The following is a 19,693-nucleotide window of genomic DNA, read 5'->3' as shown; positions in this document are numbered from 1 at the left end:
TAGCGAGTATTAACATGATATAACAACGAATTTTCAGCCTTACTCATTTGCAAAGAAATACTGCCGGAGCGTTTAGAAGATGTATGTTAAACGTTAGGAAGATCATTCTTGCGAGATGTACATGGGAGCACTTTTTCATTTAATTGTTTTGAAATTTCAAGCTGCAAAAGGCATATTTCCGTGACGCAAACAAGAGTTTAAACCCATGAGTCAAATATGGCAAGAATACGCTTGAAATTTAGCTTTATTTACACACTTTTTAACTCATTCACATTCGCCGGGCTTTTCAAGCGGCGCTGAATCAATAAGGGTGTTATCGTGTTTCAAAGATCTTCATGAAACTTGCATTCCTCGTCACTTTCGGTCTTCGTTTGTGTGGTATTTATCATTAACTATGTTTTTGCAAGCTTTTTCATGTCCGTAGTTTAGCCTGAGAGGAAGGAGAGACAAAATTACGAGAGAAAGGTTATTTTGTGGATCAGAATTATTGCAAATAATTTTGACTTAATAAAAACATCTATGTTTGTTCCTTCAAAGGTTAATGAGGTGTACAGTTTTGTTTCTCAAATAAATATTTATAGCAATACTCGGCAGGTGTTGCAGCTAAAAATAGTTAAACGACGTCTTCATGATGTAAATATTGAAACGAATCTATTTAGAATCTTCAAAACTCGGCCGTGGAACTTGATATCACAAAGAAACGTTATCGTTTCAAGAAACAAAAATATCAGAAAAAATATACCAAAATGAAAATTTTAACTTACCAAGAAATTTGGACATCTCTCAACCTTAGGCAGCCATTGATCTCCTGGGAGCCAAGAAAACGTTGTAAAATTAGTTTCATACAATACAGTACTGTCACTACAAATTAATTGAAGGTCGTGAAGTAGAAAAGTTTAAAGAACAATCTAAATCTAGTTTACGAAAGTATGGCTTGTTTAGAACACAATTGAAACACCGAATATAGCTTCTGAGCACAGCAATAGCTTTTCCACGAGTACTCGCGGTCGCCCATCATGTCTGGGTCAAAAACGCGGCAGCTAAGTGGGCGATCTTTTAGAGTTGTGAGTTTTGTCAAAGTTTTGTTCGTGGGGAACTTCTTAACGCTTTACATTATTTAAAACTCAAGTTACATGATTACTCGGATGGATTAATTTTCATCCTTGGAAGAAGAATCGCGCGTAAATTAGTAACTAATTAGTAATTAGTAACTTTTGACCTCTCCTCCCGAAAATTCCACGATCCGCCACGGAATCATTACCTTTTTCTTCCTGGTCTTGGGAAAGGTATATTGGCTACTGGCGGGCTGACTCCTCCCAAACCTGCACAGAGAAAGAAGAAATCAAATAAAGTAAGATGATTGAAACCATAACGCCTGTTGATATTGTGAAGGTAAAGGTAAAAACGTAAGGGATCTTTAAGCCTACATCTACACGTCTCTCTTTCTTTAAAAGATCGTCTGTAGATCGTAGACACACCTTCTGCAATTTTAGGAGATCGTTCGAGATTGTTGACGGGTGGGTCTAATTATTGTCAAAAGAGCGAGCGCCTTCTTTAAGAAATCTAGTTGTGATGTTTTGAACTTACTGGTAATTGGTCACCAAATTTATTTTTACAAGATTCTCATATTGTGATAGTTAGTAAAGAAGACGAATTTTGTTTCCTATGTGTTTTTAAGAACAGAACTCCGCTCAAATTTGAAAAAGTTGATTTTCAAATTCACATGCCGTCGTTTGAATAAAAAGAAATGGGTTTAACACTTCCACTATATCCACGGCAATTTCACTTACCTGTCATTTGAGTTTCCAGATCGTTTTGTTTCCTGGGAAACAAATAAAAAATTTCATGTCAAATTCAGGGAGGGATGGGGTAGGGTGCTTATCAAAGCCTCATAAGGCAGCTCGCAACATTTCATTTGACTGTTACCCAGCTTGAATAAATACCTTTTAGTGAGCATTAATCTTACTGAAAGGCCTTCAATATTCAAAACAAAGACTTTTAGAGGCCTTCAAATACCCATATATTTTACAATGAAACGCTACTTGGCCCAAGGAAATGTAAATACCAGCAGTTTCGTTTATAATATGGTTGGGGGGGGGGTGGGGAGAGGGTGCCTATTAGAAACTTCATTCTTGACAAGGGAGTCACTCTTTAGAAAATGGCGGTTTGGAGCGCTTTTTAGTATTAATTAGGCAAACTTACTGGTCATTTAGAGTTGGTATGGATCCTGAAGAGGCTGAATCATGCAAAAAAGACAGAAAAAAAATACTAACGAATTAACAATCGGTGAAACTAGACATAATAATTGTTTTGCTTACCTGGAGGAAGGGATTTGAATGGAAAGCAGAATATATTAATATAACAATGTTTCTAGTTCAGTTATTTCTGAAGTCGTTTCTTTTAAGAAGTCAGTTAAAAATATGTCCACTCTTGCTGGTGAAAATCATACTTCGCTCCCGGAATCCTCATGACCGCAATTGAAGCGAGAAAAGAGTGGCTATGACGACAAGAAGGCATTTGATCGGGTGCACCCTTAGGCATGCGCAGAGAGAAGACACATACACAAGAAAAATGAAAGCATTAGCGTGAGTATTCTCGAAAAGCTTTTTTTCTTTTCAGTCGGAGTTTTATATGAACGGTTGACCCCAAATAAAGTTTCACTCTGAAGAAAGTTTTCGAAATGCACCTTTTCAGTTTTGATGGAGAATCTATTCACATTACTCTCAGCGGTAGTCCCAACTGAGGAAAGGCAGTTGCGTTGTAAAGATTTTTCGACATAATGTGGTTGGGACTTAGGAAAGTGTTGATAGCAAAGAAGATCAATAAAAATTGTTCACACTCTTGTACACTTAACCGGCGTAAAATCATGTGGGACATCTGAATCACCTTGGGCATTGTGATATCCTAACGTTTGTATCTTATCTGCAAAATATAATGGAAATGTAATGTTTGTTTTAAAAGAACACGTCATGAATCAATGCACGTTAAGCGAAGGCGGCCAGATGACCGCTGAGTTCAGAGGACCAGAGACTGCCCTTGGTTAAAAACTATAGTTATTATCAATGATCAATTGTTATTTTTTTTTACCAATAGTTTACACCGTAAGCTAATAGCGGAGCTCGCAGAGCGTAGCCCCATAAAAAAGTTATACAAAATAGTAGTAACCCATCAAGCCGAAAAAATTTGGATGTACGACCGTACGACCGTACGGCCGTACAACCGACCGTACAAGGTGCTACTTTTAGCATGCACGGCCAACTGTATCACGGGCACTATCTTATAGTCAGTCCTCTACACGGATACGGAGAAGTTGCGAATGAAAATCCATTAATATTACCACGCACTTTATCCATAGTAGGGGCTTTAGTTTTGTTGAAGAGACGTGCGGGAAAAAAAAATGCGAGCTCCGCTTTTAGGCTTGCCTAAATCTATATATTAGGTGGTATAGTTGCTTCCTTGGACATCAATATACATCCCATAGCCCGTGGTATCTAGGTACCCAGAGGTAGGATTTTTGGTTAGAAATTATTGTTTTTGTGGTATACCAGTAATCTTGGGAAATTCTGCCCAGCAAACCCATGATTTGAATTGCTTTCTTTGTCACTTTTGCTATTATTTTTTATAAGTATTGTCATTATTATTTTAACCAAGAAACAACAAGACCAAAACACCGAAACCAATAACAGTAAGATGCAAGATAAAAATAACACTAGCGATAACAGTATCAATTACATTTTACACTAAAAAAGTCATCTCACCTTTCTTTCCAGGCCGCCATAATTTTTTATTTTGACGTTTTACGGTCTCAGGAGCTGCAAAACACGTATAAAGGAAAAAAAACCTTTTCAATTAGCAACAAAGTCACAGTCTGTATCGTGTGTTTCGTTACATCCAATAGTTTATTTTATATAATTCCTTACCTTTTTAAACAATACTCTTTTCGAGGAAGGACTCAAGTGAAAACCATCGTAATTGGTGTCCAACCTCCCATCCCCCTCCCACACCCCACAAAACACGTTGAACGGAGACCTCACGTCTCTTGGACATTTTATTTCCATTTCGTCAGCGCTCTATCTTTTTTTATTCTCCATCCCAGTCCACCTTATTTACGTTCGCCTTTTTCAATCCTCCTGCACCTCTTCTAATAGACAAACTTAGTGTGATAACGATAAGGATAAGCCAATTTGTGCATTCACGACGCCTCAAAATTCCAATAAAAAAAAATAAATCTATCTGCAGACTAAGGCGGGATAGACAGACAAGTTATAAACATGGATGTGAAAGGTAAGACCCAAATAAAGCAAGAGAACTCCATTGTTAAGATTCTCCGGCGCTCTATATGTGGTTGAAGCTAAGGAAAGTGTTGAAAAAAAAATTAAATGACTAAAATTGTTCATACACTTGTACACTAAACCGACGTAAACGCGTGCGAGACATCTGACTTACCTTGGAAATTATGATATCCTAAAAATTGTATCTCATCTGAAAAATGTAATGGAAATATAATGTTTGTTTTGAAGGAACACGTTATAAATGTTTGTTCTGTTATTCACATTGCGCTTCACGCTAAGTGAAGGCGGCCCGATGACCGCCAGGTGTTCAAAGGAGCAGAGGCTGCCCTTGGTTAAAATTATTGTTGTCATCATTACTAATATTATTGTTATTATTTCTTTTTGTTTGACCAGTGGTTTGCACCGTAAGTTTATAGATGATATAGTTACTTCCTTGGACATCAAGCTTTATCCCATAGTCCGGGGTATCTAGGTATCTAGAGGCAGGCTTTTTGGATAAAAATGATTGGTTTTTTAGTGTACTAGTGATCTTGGAAAATTTTGTCAACCAACCCACGGTTTGAATTGCTTTCTTACTTATTATTCACTTTGTCAATGCTGCTATAATTATTTTATAGTTATTGTTATTATTATTATTATTATCATCATCAAGAAACAAACCACCCAAAATACTAAAACCAATAACAGTAAGATACAGGATAAAAACAGCGTCGATGACGACAGTATTAATTACATTTAAGATAAAAAAAGGCATCTCACCTCTCTTTCCAGGTCGCCACATATTTTTACGTTGTACGTTCTCACGAGCTGCAAAAACAAAAAGGAGGAAAATAAAACGTTGAAAATTAGCGACAAAACTTTGCATCGTGTGTTTCCTATCATTTATTAGTTCTTTCCACAAATCGCTGCCTTTTGAAACGATTTCCTTTTCGATGAAGGACTCAAGTGAAAGTCATTGTAACTGGTGCGCCGATTCCCCCCCCTCCCCAAGAATCGTTAAAACGGAGAGTTCACGTTCCTAACACATTCTCTTTTAGACAACTGTCTCTCTTTCCTTATTCTCCATCCCAGCTCTCTTACTTAACGTTCGCCTTTTTCAAATCTCCCACGGTTCTTCACAAAAACAATTTTTGTAAGATAGCCATTCTGAAGCCATTCTGAGTGTGGGCTTAGGTAAGTGTAGATAACAAAAAAAATAACTAAAATTTTTTCATATATTTGTGCACTTAACCAACGTGAAAGCATGCAAGACATCTAAATTACCTTGAAGATCGTGTAGTTGATTCCCTAGCAAATGTGTCTCATCTGCAAAAATTAATGTTCGTTTTCAAGGAACACGTTATATATCATAGTTATGCTATTTACATTGCAATGCACGCTAAGTAAAGGTGGTCCGATGATCGCTAGGTGCTCAGAGGACCAGAGACTGCCCTTGGTTAAAAATTATTGTTGTCGTCATCATTTTTATTCTTATCATAAGCATTAGTTAAATTTTTTCTTAGCAGTAGCTTTCATTATAAGCTGATGGGTGGTATGGTAACTCTCTTGGACATCAAGCTTTATTATATACTAAATGGCGTTTAAGGCGCGCTCTGATTGGCTACTCAAACTCCCAATAACCTTTGCTAGTCACCTCCGAGCAACTTGCTTAGGATTTGTGCTCGAAAATATTGTATTAGTAGCGGGAGTTAGAATTGTATTTCTGTGTTATATTGTTGACAGCTTTATTATTAACAACAATTTTGCAGCTCGGTAAATATCTACCTTTAACCACCTCCACTTTGGTATATAGTTGTTGTCAAATATTCCTTGGGTATTTAGGTGTCGAAAGGCAACCTTTTTGTATTGTACCAGTGATCTTTGGAACTTCTTCCTAACCAACCTTTCGGTTTGAATTCGCTCTCTCACCTTTTTAAAGTTAGAATTACTTTTTTGATTTTGATTATGGTTGTTGTTTTTATCATCATCATCGTCATCATTGTTATTATTATTATTATTATTATTACAAGAAAAAAATAGCATCAGCAACAACACATTAAGGACTACTTAAATAAAATTATTCATCTTACCTTTCTTTCCAGGTCGCCATTGATTATATTGACGTTTCTCGTTCTCAAGAGCTGCAAGGTAATAAAATAAAGTTAATAAAAACCTTTCCAGTCGGTTCCTTCCATTAAAGTTAGAGCTACTTCTGAGTTTTTGTTTGGTTATGGTTGTTGTTTTTATCATCCTCATCATCATCATCATCATTATTATTATTATCATTAAGAGACAAAACAAAACACTGACACCAACGAAAATGAGGATAAAAGAAAAAAAACCATATCAGTAACAACATAATAAGTAATAACCTTTTTTCCCAGGTCGCCATTGAGAATATTGACGTTTCTCGTTCTCAAGAGCTACAAAGTAATAAAAAGTTAATAAAAACGCCGCCAGTTGGTTCTTTCCATCAGTCCCTTCTTATTGAATGATGTCCTTTTCGAGGAAAGATTCTAGTAAACACATATGCTTCCGCCCTCCACACCCCTCCAGAATCGTTCGAACGAAGAATTTACGTCCTTCACGTTGCCTTTGTCAAATCTTCAGCGGTTCTTCTCAGAGAAAAGACCTTTTACTCTGCGAACGCTGACATATTTCTGGTTAACGCTTCTTTCCAAATATACCTCTATGTTCATAAGAATGTTCCTTGACTATGAAAAGATATATGACCAAATTAAACGATGAAACTCACGCTGATATCGAGAAATAGCGAGAGCGAAATAGATATTACGTTCGATCCAGCAGCATCAGACATAGAGGATTTCGTTATCAATAAAAATTAGCGAGAACGCTTTTTATTGTGAACAGTCGAGGAGGAATCATCAAATTGGATTCATTCTGAATCGAGAAAAAGTTTGACAAAGTTAAGATGTAAACTAGAGGCATATTAGAGCTTAAAATTACCACCGGTAGTAAACGTTGCTAACACAGCAATGATAACGATCAACAACAAGCCACGCATGATGGAAGATTTCCTGAGAAGGAATAGAAAAAAAAAAAAAAAAAGACAAATCAGCCAAAGGATGTTAGTAACATCTAGTTCGGGAAACGGAAAACGGTAAAAGAAAAATTGAGAACGAGGAAAGGGAATATAAAACGAGGAGCAAGAAATGAAGAACGGGGAACGGTAAAAGGGGAAACAGGAATCTGGGAGCGAAAGCACAGCGCCCTTCGAACTCAGTCGATAGAGCAAACAGCAAGGACGATGGATAAAATTTTCATTGAGGGTTATAAATCACACAAAAAGCGAGTTTAAAGTACTCTTTGGTGTGTGTTTAGTTACGAACAACTTCCAAATAATATAAATGAATAGGCTGATTAATTAGCATTTGTTGGGCAGAATTTTTGTTCGTGACACACTTTTTGAGATCAGTAAAATAGAAGTAGGGACAACAGAAAATAGTTTTTTTCCTTCTTGCAAGAAACGAAGAATCATTCCCCAAGAAACTAAATTAACAAAAAATTTGCAAAAAATGAGGAAAATATATCCGGCGATCGTGTTTTGAAAACAGGATTTGGCACACAATGTTGCTGGCCCTAAACACTTAAATCTTACGAGCTGATTGACGTGTTTTGAAAATAGACGAAATATAAGCCAAAGAGAGGTAATTGTCACGTCGAAAGCCCTCATTAATTTATTAACAAATGCACAGCATAGCAGCTGGAGGGGAAAGGTTATTATCGGTTCAAGGGTAATTGTGGAGGGCGGAAATCATTTGTACATCTTGCACGAGAAATAATTCACTTTTCACAACAAAGATTAATTACAATTTCGTTTACGCAAAAGACATGTTTTTTGTAGCTATATTTTGTTGCACGCAATTATTGATGATCGTTCCTAATGGAAAAATGACGATGTAGTGAGACAATTGAAAGTTTTGGCATACGAATGAAAATAATGGTCTTACTTTTGTCGATGAAAAGGAAAAATTATATTAGAAAAAGGTACAAATTTAAAGAAAACATAAAAAAAAACCCAAAAAACAAAAACACTTCGTAAGGAAGTAGAAACAAAGAGTCCTTGTCATATCATGTGATGATATTTTAAACTGCATGTTTTGGAATTATACGTCATAAATAGCAAATGTTTGTAGAACCCTTTTTATAGACTCCAAGAAAAGCGGAAACTTGTCAAAACATTTCATCTCTAATGACATACAGCGTTGATTTATTTATTATTGTGTTGAAAAGGCATTTGCAAAAAGCAAAAACTAAGGTTCAGGTTAAGTTTTAAAAGATGTAAGAACTATAAAGGTGTTTTATCATTAACACAGTATGTTTACAAGAAAAGAAAATTGTGGTTATTACTTAATTCCTACCAAATTTATATTTGTTCCAACATCTCTACCAATAGTAATATTCTTGTGCCCAGTTTCAATTTTGCCACCAACATTAAACTGCCTATGCCAAGTTCCAGTTTTTTTCCAGCATTAAACTGCTTCTGGCCAGTTCCAATATTTTTTCCATTTAACTGCTTATGGCCAGTTCCAATATTTTTTCCAGCATTAAACTAATTATGCCCAGCCCAGTATAATTCATGATTTCGTTAAAGAAAATTAAAAATTACGAATATAACTCCTCCTTTCTGATCATTTTAGGAACTAAACATTACTCGCTATTTTCTTTCCATCAAGGAATGTTTGTGTCAAATACGTCGAAAATTCTCGTTAAATAATACAGTCACTTCTTTAGCTGTAGCTTTGATAGAGACTACTTTTGTAAGGATTAAATGGTACAATCTAATGGGGGTGAAAAAATGAACGCTCTTTAATTTTTAGACCGATGTTAAGCTACTTTGTTTTGCTAAACTAAATGAGTCTGCATTTGCGAATTCAATTTTTTTAAACAATTGTCTCTTACTAAAAGTCTTGACATCCAACCTCGGCCGTATTCAGATGAACTTTAGTAACTTTTGAAACTCACACAAGTCCAACAATTTACCGACGAAAAAAAGAGCGCGGTTTGGAACCCTAGCCTTTTGATACGCTAAAAAGGTTTTCATTCCTCTATAATATAGAAAATGTTTTTAACTTGAGAACTGCAAACCACCATTTGAAATTGATTAGGGCATAAGCAACTCACGCAAATGAACTTTGGAAAAATTGTCGAATTCTAGAGTTTATCATAAATTATTTATTTCCCTTTAGTGGCATTAGAATGCAAACAGTTGTACTTTTGGATTTTAGAAGTATTGTTTTATTGGGTTTTTTTGCAAAATAATGTGACAAACACTAAAAGGGTGACATCAATTATGGAGTGGCTTTTTAAAGTGAAAGCAGTGAGAACTTTTCGGACTTGGGTGAGAAAATTCTGTTGTTCTTATTGCAAATACAATAGCGCATTAAATTCACAATAACTGTTTTGTCATGACATTGAAAAAACACAAAAATAAAATAGAAATAAGAATTTAACCTTGGCTTCTGGTTTCGTTTAGTCAAAGAACGGTGTTTTGAATTTTTTTTCTGTAAAAAAATAGCCGGTAATGTAGGCAGTAAATCTTACCTTTTTGTGAGAGACAGCTAATGTTACCTCCTTCACCCTTCTCCCTCTTTGCAGAATAACCTTCCCTTTCGCTTGGAAGCTCCTTAAGTAGCCCTACAAATGGAAAATATGATAATTATAGCCATCCAGTGGTGTATCAATAGACGCTGTTGGATGAATATTTCTTGGCGTATCTCGACTATTCGCTTATCATGCAAATGAAAAGGGGGCGGGCCGTGAAATCGACAACGGAAGGCGCGCCGCAAATGCGAACGACGCCCCTGGTTTCCGTTTCATGACATTGATGGCATTATTTTCCATTCGTAGGAAGCAAAAGTATAAATGACAAAAGCAATAAATTACAATTAGAACCTGTGACAATCAAATTTCACTCAGAAGCGATAACCGTTATGATTGTGGCTCCGGTAATTAGATGAACTGCCTGCAAGGCAGAATTGAGCCGGAACTTTGGCGGTGATTTTATATTAAAAAAGTGTTAGTGACAATTTTAGGACTTCACTCAGTAAAATGCAATTTGCGGGAAAGTTTGCGACTATTTAATAATACTTAAAATCTATGGGGTGTCTACCTTCAGAACTTGAAAAAAGAAAAATCAGAGTCGGTAAATTGATGAGAGTTTTTTAGTATGCGAAGATAATTCTATGGAGACTTAAAAGACTTAACTAAATCGAGTTTCCTTTCATCCGACGGTGGTTATGTACTAAATCTGGATCACAGTCGTACTTGAATGCGAGAGGTACTTCAGTCATATCTTTGAAGGACTCGTTAATTTAAAATGGAAGTAGAATTCCAGCATGTCGAAAAATAAGTTTCTCATATGTCAAATAATTACAGTTTAATTCAATTTTGGCTACAATTTCCTCAAAACACGTACGTTATGTAACGAGAATTGTTTATTTTCCAATTCACTTTAATTTCGCAGCGTGTCATATTTCTTTTCATCTTGCAGCTAATTGGGGCGAAGAATCACGACATTGCGAACCTTTCTCCCGAGGTAGCAGCTCACTCGACCTTACTTTTAGCCACCGTTTAAGCAAAACGCAATTTTCTTTAAAATTTTTTTTTTCTAAAAGCGTCTTGTAGAAGTTTTTAATGCTGAGTTACCTTTGTAGACCAAGAATATGAACAAACACTCCCCTTTCCATCTTGCGCGTTCTCGACGCTTTGAACGCGTGTCCTTGGCGTTCAATTTGAACATTTAAAAATATATGACAATGCCGTGATTACGTCGATAGCAGTTTGAGATAATGAGGTATTTGCTTTTCTTGGTCTCTCTTTATGGGAGCACAGCGGGAAGTTTCAAGCAGGCAGGACAAATTGACGTCAAAGTTATTTTCTTGAAATTCGCGTGATTTTTTTAAAGTTTGCTTTCTTTGGCTCAAGTGATAAAGAGCGATTTGTCATCGTCATCATGCCTAGGTTGCATTCTTTGAAAAATTAACGCATGTAGGTTGCATTTAGCCGTATCTATCATGTCAACTTACCCCGCTTTTTCAATAATTAATCATCATGTTTGGAGGTCAGTATTTGCCATGTGGAGTGTTTTAGTTCATTAGAAGGATCAATCAGTGCTTTCCTTCTTAACGCTGTATTTTTAACGGAAAGCTTTATTTAGAAGACGAGGAAATAGAACTGGCCACTTTGCTTTCCACTTCTGGTTTCCTATTTTGGTTCGAGTTTATCTCTTTTTTTTTTTTTTTTTTTTGAGGAAAAAAAAACAGTATTTGCCATGTAGAGAGTTCAAGTTCATTAGAAGGATAACTTAAAGCTTTCCTTCTAAATGCTGTGTCTTTAACGAAGAACTTTATTTTGAAGACGAGGAATTAGAATTGGCCACTTTGGTTTCCACCTCTGGTTTTCTGCTGTGGTTAGAGTTTGTCTTTTTTTTTTTTTTTAAGGAAAAAAAAATTAAATGACTTCTATTGATTGATTCATTGTGGTAAGAAGAGGGTTAACTGAAATGATAAGCGATCGTAGCTTACCAATCTTTTTTTTCAGTCATGGCCGACTATCCGTTGATACCAATTTTTCCGGGTTTTTTTTTTGCGTGAACAAGGCAAAACCGAGTGATGAATGCGTTGTTGTTGATCTTTTCGATTATTCCTGTCAAAAGTAGCTTCACAGTGCAATGATAAGACCAAACATTGATCACACGTTTCAGCTTGGAAGAGCAGAAATCAAAAGAGAGTATTCGCAGATTAGTAGATTAAATGCGTTTTCTAACTTGAGATAATTGATGAATAAATTTCCATGGAAAATCATTTTGAATAAAACCACAGGTGCTCACTCCATATGTGATTAAAAATTGGGCGAAAATGAAACGCTTTCTCGTGGAGAAAGCGAGAAATCTTAGGAGAAGGGTATTCAGAACTGAGAAGGCCGCTGTAAGCCAGTAAGCCTTACTTCTTTAAAACGTCTGCCAGTTTAAGCGGTTCACATTTAGCTAGCACTAATTAAGAATGAAAACATCATCTGATAATTTCATAGAATCCGTGTTATTTCAAAACATCCAGAGGTATAAAGGGGAAAAACGCGATAAAAGAAAAAGCAAGAAGTAAGATGTTCTTACGTATTTGGTCTCGTTTTAGTGGTCCTTGTTAGGTGAGATGTTAAACCAATTTTTTTTTAAATGTTAGTGATATCTTCAGTGAGAACGAAAACACAGTGAACTATATCTCATCGTCATTTTCTGTCCTCAAGCTTTGAAAAACGTGGCAAACGGATGGTAGAATTGACAATCAGCCGGTTGGGTGCATATGACATTAGATGACGCCTTCATTTCCTGTTTAAACGATAAAGCAAACACAGTCAAGTTTTGTCCAGAGCCGGATTTAAGGAAGCCACGGTTAGCTGTTTACAGTGGACTTTAGTGTAAGGAAGTTAAATGCAAAACAATGATTTCTCGGTGATGATAAAACATGGGCTATTTAAGTGGCATATTGGCGGGCTTAAATAAGAATGATCGTTTCACTTTGGGTTCTCAAAAATACTATGAAATTGTAAGAGAATCAGATCAGTGTGAATAGCAGGGTACAGCAGTGGATTTGATTTAATTTTTTTTATTTGTGCTCGAAGGAATTACCAAAAGGTAGGTATTGCCTATCTTTCGACAATGCGCAAATTAGGTGATAGGTTTTGAAGGAATTTCTTTGAATATCCTCTTAATTTTTTTTTGCGTGCACGGAAGCGTACCGAAACGACCGAGGTCAAAAATTGAATCAAATTTCGTTTTGATTAGTTTATAGTTTGAATTTATTATGAATACAATGTTCCTTTGATGTATGAGTTCAATAACGGGGCATCAATAGTCTCCACTCGCCAGAAATTATCATCTCAGGCATGGAGTACCAATTTCAAGCTGCGTTCAGTTTGCCTGATTTTAAAGAAATGGGTAAAATAATTCAACATTTGCTTAAAATATGAAGTAGTTTTTTCAAGTATGCCTCAACAATAAAACTTATAGTTATCGCAATGCAGTGACGAAGCTTGCTTATTTTTATAACAATCATTGCAGACGGAATAAACTTTCAGAAACGATTGATAAAATCAGGTATATGTAATCAGCTGTAGTCAAACTTGATTGAAGTAAACCCGTTATTGAAGGTAAAAAACATTATATACTCTAACTTGCTTTTCATCAAAAAGCAAAAAATTTTTTGAATTTTCAAGAGAAACAAATGTTTCTACGTTTATTTCCGTACGTTAGTTTGGGTCTCTGTTACTCGTTTAATGTGCTCAAAAATCGATAACACAAATTTTCGCCTGTATTAAACCGATAGCTATATTTGGGAAAATCAAGATTATCTCTTCATATTCCCGCCCCAAATTATTGTTACAAGAAGATGTCCGCGTTCATGTTCATGCAACGTACTGATTTCATTGTTTTGATAAGAACTAAGCTGACAAAGGTATCTTAAAACATCATGTATACCAAAACTGAACAGAACCAAATGTCATTGAGTGTTAAGATCAATCGAAGGCTTAAACATCACACGAAATAATAGTTGTTACAGCTTTCTCAAGGAGGAAATATTTCAATTTTACAAAGCCATCGGTTACGGTTATTCTTCTGAAAAAGATGTACTGTCCTGAATTTGTTTTTTAACTTGGCAAATTGACAAAAATGCACATGATCCTGGTGAAGTGGATGAAAACAGGAGTTTCCTTGTCGTCAGCTTGCATGACCGTTTTTCCGGGTGATCTTTTCTGGGTTCCATGAGGACTGTTTCAGAAACTGCGCATACAAAAAAAAATTTAAGCCTAATTGTTTGTTTGAGCTTGAAATGATCTGTAAAGTGATTTCGAATTGCTGATTTTACAACTATCGTGAGGAAATTAGACCGTTTTATAAATCATACTCTTTTCGGTTGCGATATACGAGGTTTGATTCAGGTCATTAACAATTATGACACAACTCCTACTATCCGGGTTTTTCCTCTTCACTGATATATTTCTGTCGCATCACCATGAGTGACATGGTGGGAGGTGGAGATGGTGGTCGAGAGGTGAGTGGAGGGGGGAGAGCAGGGAAAGTACTGAGCACTTTTGTAAGATTAAATGACGCCGATTTACTTCGACGATGAGCTCCTGCCAGATTACAAGGCACGATTTTGAAAAAGCGCCTGCTTTGTTTGGATCCAGCGGAAAAGATGATTATGTGCAGAAAGGGTACGCATTGCTACGTATTTCTATGGAATTACCATGATACAAAGACACTCCAGGCAGGTGCTTCGCAGAAGTTTGAATTCAGAACTTTTATATAATAGATTGAATGCAGTTATGTAACATCAATGTCCTTACCTCTTCCTTGCGCGAAGACGATCAACTATTTTGTACTTGTGACTTAGAAGGTTTTTGTGTTTCCCTTTCAGAAACAAAAGGTTTAACTAAAGCAGTCTGAGAGATTTTAACATTTTCAAGAGTGTCTCATTGACGAAAATTCCTTAATTTGAGGGCGGACCCCTCCCATTAAACAATTTATCCGCTTCAATTTATTTTACTGGCCGGATTAAATTTAAAGGATTAGCCGGAAAAACAGCATGTATCTCCTTTGTAACTGTCAAAATCGAAAGAAAACTCAACAAATGAACTTTATGTAAAGGGATTTGTAAAGTACATAACGAAATTCTGGGCAAACTTTGTTTTGTATGAGTAATCACATGATTCCGGGTGCAATTTAGAATAAATAAGCACGAGTAAATTTTTTCAGAGACTGACAAAAATTTGTGGTCTTTGAAAAATTAACAAGTGCTTATTTATTCCAAACCGCATGAGAAAAATCATGTGATTACGTATTAATAAAATACATGGAAAAATACGGGATAGCTTATCATAATTGTGCAGAAGCAAAGCGCACGCATTAAGTGCAAAAATAATTTATTGAAACCTGTACATTTGGTCAAAACAACCGCGTACGATCTAAACAGTAATATACAATGATATTTTCACATATATAACGCGCAAAAAAGTTCAAGTCCGGCTAAACAGTTCAAAGAATTGTTCAGTCTGTGTCCGAATCACTTTCGGTGAAATGAAATCGTCGTTTGCGAGGTTTAACCATGTTTGTTTTTAATTTCGGCGTGCAATCACTCGAAGTGTTAAGCTGGATCGGCTCGTAATTTTGATTTCCTTGGCAATTCTCTTCTCTAAACACCACTTTTTCCAAACCGACAACCAAACAGCAGTGCTTTTTACAGTGTTTCGTTATCAGAGCTGTTTTCAGCTGCTGTATTGTTCTTGCGGTAGCGAAAGAAAACCTTAGTACTTAAAACGCCGGCCATTGTTCTCTCGCAAATTTTCATCGTAGCCAAATGTCGCGACATCCAAGGCTCGCATTTGATAAGCTATGAGTGAGTTTCTTTGATTATTGTCTATTCAGAATGTCTGGTTAGTTACTTTCTTTGCACTGAATTAACCCTCAAGCGTTGAATTACCTGAAAACTGCATTTATCTTAACCAATCAGATCTGAGTAATTTTTTCATGTATATTATTAGAGTTTGAACTGAAGATACAGAACTATAGCACTACAAGCTTCACTGTTGTCGCTGTAACAGTGTTCATTGGAAAAATTCTCCGACCGAACCAATATTTCATATTTCATCGAAAATTTCCATATAGATTGGAACCCATACTGACACTTGTGTCTACTGAGACAGGTGAAAGCGTTCAACAGTTTACAACCGTTACATGCGCAGCAGGTCAAAGATTGCCAATCAAAGGGGAAAGCTGTAATTACTTTAGCCAGAGAAACTGGCATCGGTTCCTGCTACGTAGTGAAAGGCAATTAAGATATCTTGCTAAGTAATGTTACTGTAAAACATGGCTGGTGCGCTCCTCGGCAGGTTTCTGCTTTTGACACAGTTATGCACTTATGCAAGAGCGACAAAATTTTGCCGCGAATCCCATGGGATGACGCATAACAACGAAGTTTTAATCGGGCATTCTTACAAATCGCTACTAACACGGGGGATTTTTGGTTGTGGGCATGAGTGCTTGGCCAGTCTAAAGTGTACATCCTATAACTATCAAACATCAGCGGTTGGACGAGGCATCTGCGAGCTTAATGACGGTGAATTTAGTGGCAAAAGACATTTGGTAAAGAAACAAGGCTTTGTTTTCGTTCAAGTGAAATGGAAACAGGTGAGTTATCTTAGGAAGGTTTTCTGAGTGATTTTAGCCTACGTTTGCTAAAAATTCCATATTCAGACCCCCAAAAGATATCAGAAATTACTCAACCATAAGGTAGTTTTGTACTGAAGCGATAACATCGAGTTCAGTTTAATAATAAGTAAATGACAAAAATGATAATAATCCAGTAGATCGTCAATAATTTTAAAGGATGAAGAAAAAACTGAGATTGTACAAAATTCTGATCAGGTTGATGTAATATTCATATCAAAGTAGGGCCAGCACTAATGAATTCACAGCACGTTTCCAACGTCAGCTAAACGTCAGCCAGTCTAGAAAACCTTTCATTTCTGTTCTCAATTTCCTTTCTAAACGCACTCTTGGCCATTAACAATAATTTTCCTCATTAAATTGAGGAAGATTGACAGTTTGCTAGATCATAACAACACACGCTTTTGGCAAAATAAAGATTTTCTTCAGTTAGAATAAAAGTCACGTAAAAATATTTAGCCTTTTCATGCGTATCAGATGAAACCTGAAGTCATTTTCAAGGATGACTGATAGGAGAGATCGCGGGCACAGGTTACATTTTCCTACCTAAAAACAAGAGGTTATAATATCTTAATGTATATGCATAGGATAGCCCTGAAATCCCTTATGCAAGAACTGTAGTGAAGAATTAATGTTATTGTCTGACCTACAAGATGAGAACTCAATTGGAGGAGATTGAAACAATTACCTTATCCCCCCATAATGCTCTCTAACTGATGACCCTTCCTCCCCCCCCCTCCCACTCTTTGGCTGTTAATTGGTATTCACATTTCTTCAGTCCATCTTGTATACTCTGGTGGTGACGACTGCTCCACCTCCGTTCCCCTTGAAAATACGCCTACTCTCCATTCTCGCCCCGCCGGCGATTAGTATAGACTAGTGCCTTACATTTTACTCTTGACGACTTCTCCAGAGACCCAAAAGTTGCTGGGAGGCCTGGAAACAAGGGGCAAGAACATCGGGATACTACTTCATTCAGGGGAGGACGGAGTGTCTCTTTTACGAAATGTACTGCGACTTCAGTTCAGAACCCGGTTGGGCCTGGACTCTGGTCATGTCACAGAGCTTGAGCAGTAGGAGCAAAGCTTTTGCGAAGGATTCATTCTTACGAGGACCTTTTGAAAACCAGCAGTATCCAAACTGGGAAAACTACAGAATTGGCAACAGTCGAATGAATATTGTGCGAGCGCAGTCCAGCCACTGGCGAGTCACATGTGATTTCCCATCTTATGGTGTCGATTACAGAGATTACGTCAGGGTCGCTTTTGAAAAAATAAATCCGATGAAATACAATGTCAGTGGGGGATGCCGAGAAGTGGAATACATCAACATCCGAGGGCATAACTGTACAAAATGCAAAGCTGGCTGGTGGCAAACAGACACTCAATTTCTGACGCACTTTAGTGATAAGGATATTTGCCAGTTCGGCAAGACACTGGGTTTCCTTGACAACGAGGCCAACTTTGGCGGCTATTGGAAGAACAATGTTAGCTCTGAGTTTCGGTGTTCATCAGTGAACACGTCCACCACCAATCATTGGTTCGGAGGTAAAGTATAGGCGATGACAAGAACATTAAAAATCGCCAAAGACAACTTCAAAAACAACGACAGCGACACCTTTAAACACAAACAACGCTTAGTAGCGATAAAGAAAATGTAGCAATTTTTATGCGTCCAGATCCCTCGTGATTTTATTAATAACGACCACAACGATTTTCAGGTAATTTAGTGTTAACAACTGGGTTGAAAACGTAAATTAGCCACCGTAAAGGGTAAAAAAAGCTGACGTTTCGAGCGTTAGCCCTTCGTCAGAGCGATTGAGCAATCTGCTATACCTGCTATACTCTCCCACCGACGCAGCACCACAGTTTCTTTAGAAACTTACCCCTTTACAACGATTTTCATACGATGATTTATCCGGTAATTGAAGTTGTTGTTTCTTACAAGATAGCCTTAGATTCTTTCGCCAAAATAAAACTCGGCAAATGTGAAAAAACGCACATGGCGCGGGACACTGCGTCCTTGTCATTTTGTCAGTGGTATTATAACCTATATGTAAATGTAAAGAATTATACATACTGCTAGCCTAAGCAATCCAAGTTATTGTAAATACATGCATAAATAACGTTTCTGAGTTATCTTGGAAAACTTGCTCATCTAAGGAAGGAAACAGTCGTGGAAGTTATCATGAGCGTGTGCTGTAAGCTACACGACGCTTTTCATTTGTGTTGTTAAGTGAAACGCATTATTTTGTTGATTCATGCGTTTTCCATTGGTTTTCATTCATTGCTATGTTTCGTTTAATATGTATTTAATATGTCTTTAGTGCAGCGTACCGTGGGCATACGGCTAGGCATTACACGAGGGCTTCACGTGAGCTAGTAGATGTGAAGCCGCGTAAGCAAATAACTTGCAACACGCGTTTTGTGCGGGAAATCAAACTGGTGAGGTAGTAGTCGAACATTAATTTTCAGTATTTTGCGGTTTTTAATCAACTCGCAAAGCAACAATACCAACAGAGCTAAAGCTTTGTCAACCGGAGGAAATTGTTATAATTTAAGTCTGTGAAGAAAGGGTTTTGGGTAAAGTAGGCCGGAAAGAAAGAAAAGGAGCGACCAAAGAAAGCAAGGAGTAAAAGGCGTAAAGCGAGTCGAGAAAAACGCGGATGAAAGTTAGAAAGGACGCTAAAATAGGCAGAATATGGCGAGAGGAAAGCGAAAGAGAACAAGAAAAGGCAATAGTAAAAAGGCGAATATCTAGCGAAGAGCAACAAAAAACGGAAATACAAAGAGCTCCAGAAAACAGACTGAAAAGGAGGGGGGCATTGGGGCTTATTAGAAACCGCAAAACCGTAGAAAAAAAATCATCAAGAACCGAAAAAAAATTCGATCAAAACCGAAAACCGCATGAAAACTTTCAAAACCGATACATTTTCACATCCCAGTTATTAAAAACCTGATCAATCCGATACAGTGGTGACAAGCGGCGCATACAGAGTAAACTACACCAATTTCTTTAGAGTATTTGTGAATACCATGGACTTGGCATTCGTATCTTCTAGTACCTGCTAAACTACAAGCTTTATTTCATGTAATAGTGTAGTTTGATCGTCCGTGTGAGTGTAGTCCTGAGAAGGACTGTTGTCGGTAGTGGTGACAGACTCCCCTCAACAGGTGTC

At 36.9% G+C, this 19,693-nt stretch overlaps 2 protein-coding genes across 2 annotated transcripts; one reads left to right on the top strand and one right to left on the bottom strand.

The window, feature by feature from the left end:
* Positions 1-226: 226 nt before the first annotated feature.
* Positions 227-9,944, bottom strand: LOC131797962 (uncharacterized). Its single transcript, XM_059115626.2, has 14 exons — positions 9,837-9,944; positions 7,239-7,309; positions 6,644-6,694; positions 6,362-6,412; positions 5,556-5,597; positions 5,052-5,099; positions 4,447-4,482; positions 3,759-3,812; positions 2,887-2,922; positions 2,203-2,236; positions 1,791-1,822; positions 1,262-1,322; positions 765-808; positions 227-430 (listed from the first exon to the last, which is right to left on the bottom strand). Exons 2-13 carry the CDS (start codon positions 7,294-7,296, stop codon positions 790-792), a joined length of 522 nt encoding a protein of 173 aa, XP_058971609.1. The 5' UTR covers positions 7,297-7,309; positions 9,837-9,944; the 3' UTR covers positions 227-430; positions 765-789.
* Positions 9,945-16,096: 6,152 nt separating this feature from the next.
* Positions 16,097-18,916, top strand: LOC131797978 (uncharacterized). The gene is made up of 2 exons (XM_059115640.2): positions 16,097-16,476; positions 17,429-18,916. The coding sequence occupies exons 1-2, from the start codon at positions 16,156-16,158 to the stop codon at positions 18,071-18,073; spliced, it is 966 nt and encodes a 321-aa protein (XP_058971623.2). The 5' UTR covers positions 16,097-16,155; the 3' UTR covers positions 18,074-18,916.
* The last annotated feature ends 777 nt before the right edge of the window (positions 18,917-19,693 follow it).

The sequence above is a fragment of the Pocillopora verrucosa genome, chromosome 3 (genome assembly GCF_036669915.1).
Source record: "Pocillopora verrucosa isolate sample1 chromosome 3, ASM3666991v2, whole genome shotgun sequence".
Lineage (NCBI taxonomy): Eukaryota > Metazoa > Cnidaria > Anthozoa > Scleractinia > Pocilloporidae > Pocillopora > Pocillopora verrucosa.
This window is presented reverse-complemented; position numbering and strand designations above follow the sequence as displayed.

What these genes read in the sequence shown, in the direction of transcription:
- LOC131797962 (XM_059115626.2), bottom strand. Translation starts at nt 7,296, where the DNA reads ATGCGTGGCTTGTTGTTGATCGTTATCATTGCTGTGTTAGCAACGTTT. An exon ending in AGCAACGTTTACTACCGGTG is followed by an intron (nt 6,695 to 7,238) that starts GTAATTTTAAGC and finishes ATTACTTTGTAG; the next exon opens with CTCTTGAGAACGAGAAACGT. An exon ending in ATGGCGGCCTGGAAAGAAAG is followed by an intron (nt 2,923 to 3,758) that starts GTGAGATGACTT and finishes TATATTTTGCAG; the next exon opens with ATAAGATACAAACGTTAGGA.
- LOC131797978 (XM_059115640.2), top strand. Translation starts at nt 16,156, where the DNA reads ATGGCTGGTGCGCTCCTCGGCAGGTTTCTGCTTTTGACACAGTTATGC. An exon ending in TTCAAGTGAAATGGAAACAG is followed by an intron (nt 16,477 to 17,428) that starts GTGAGTTATCTT and finishes CGACTTCTCCAG; the next exon opens with AGACCCAAAAGTTGCTGGGA.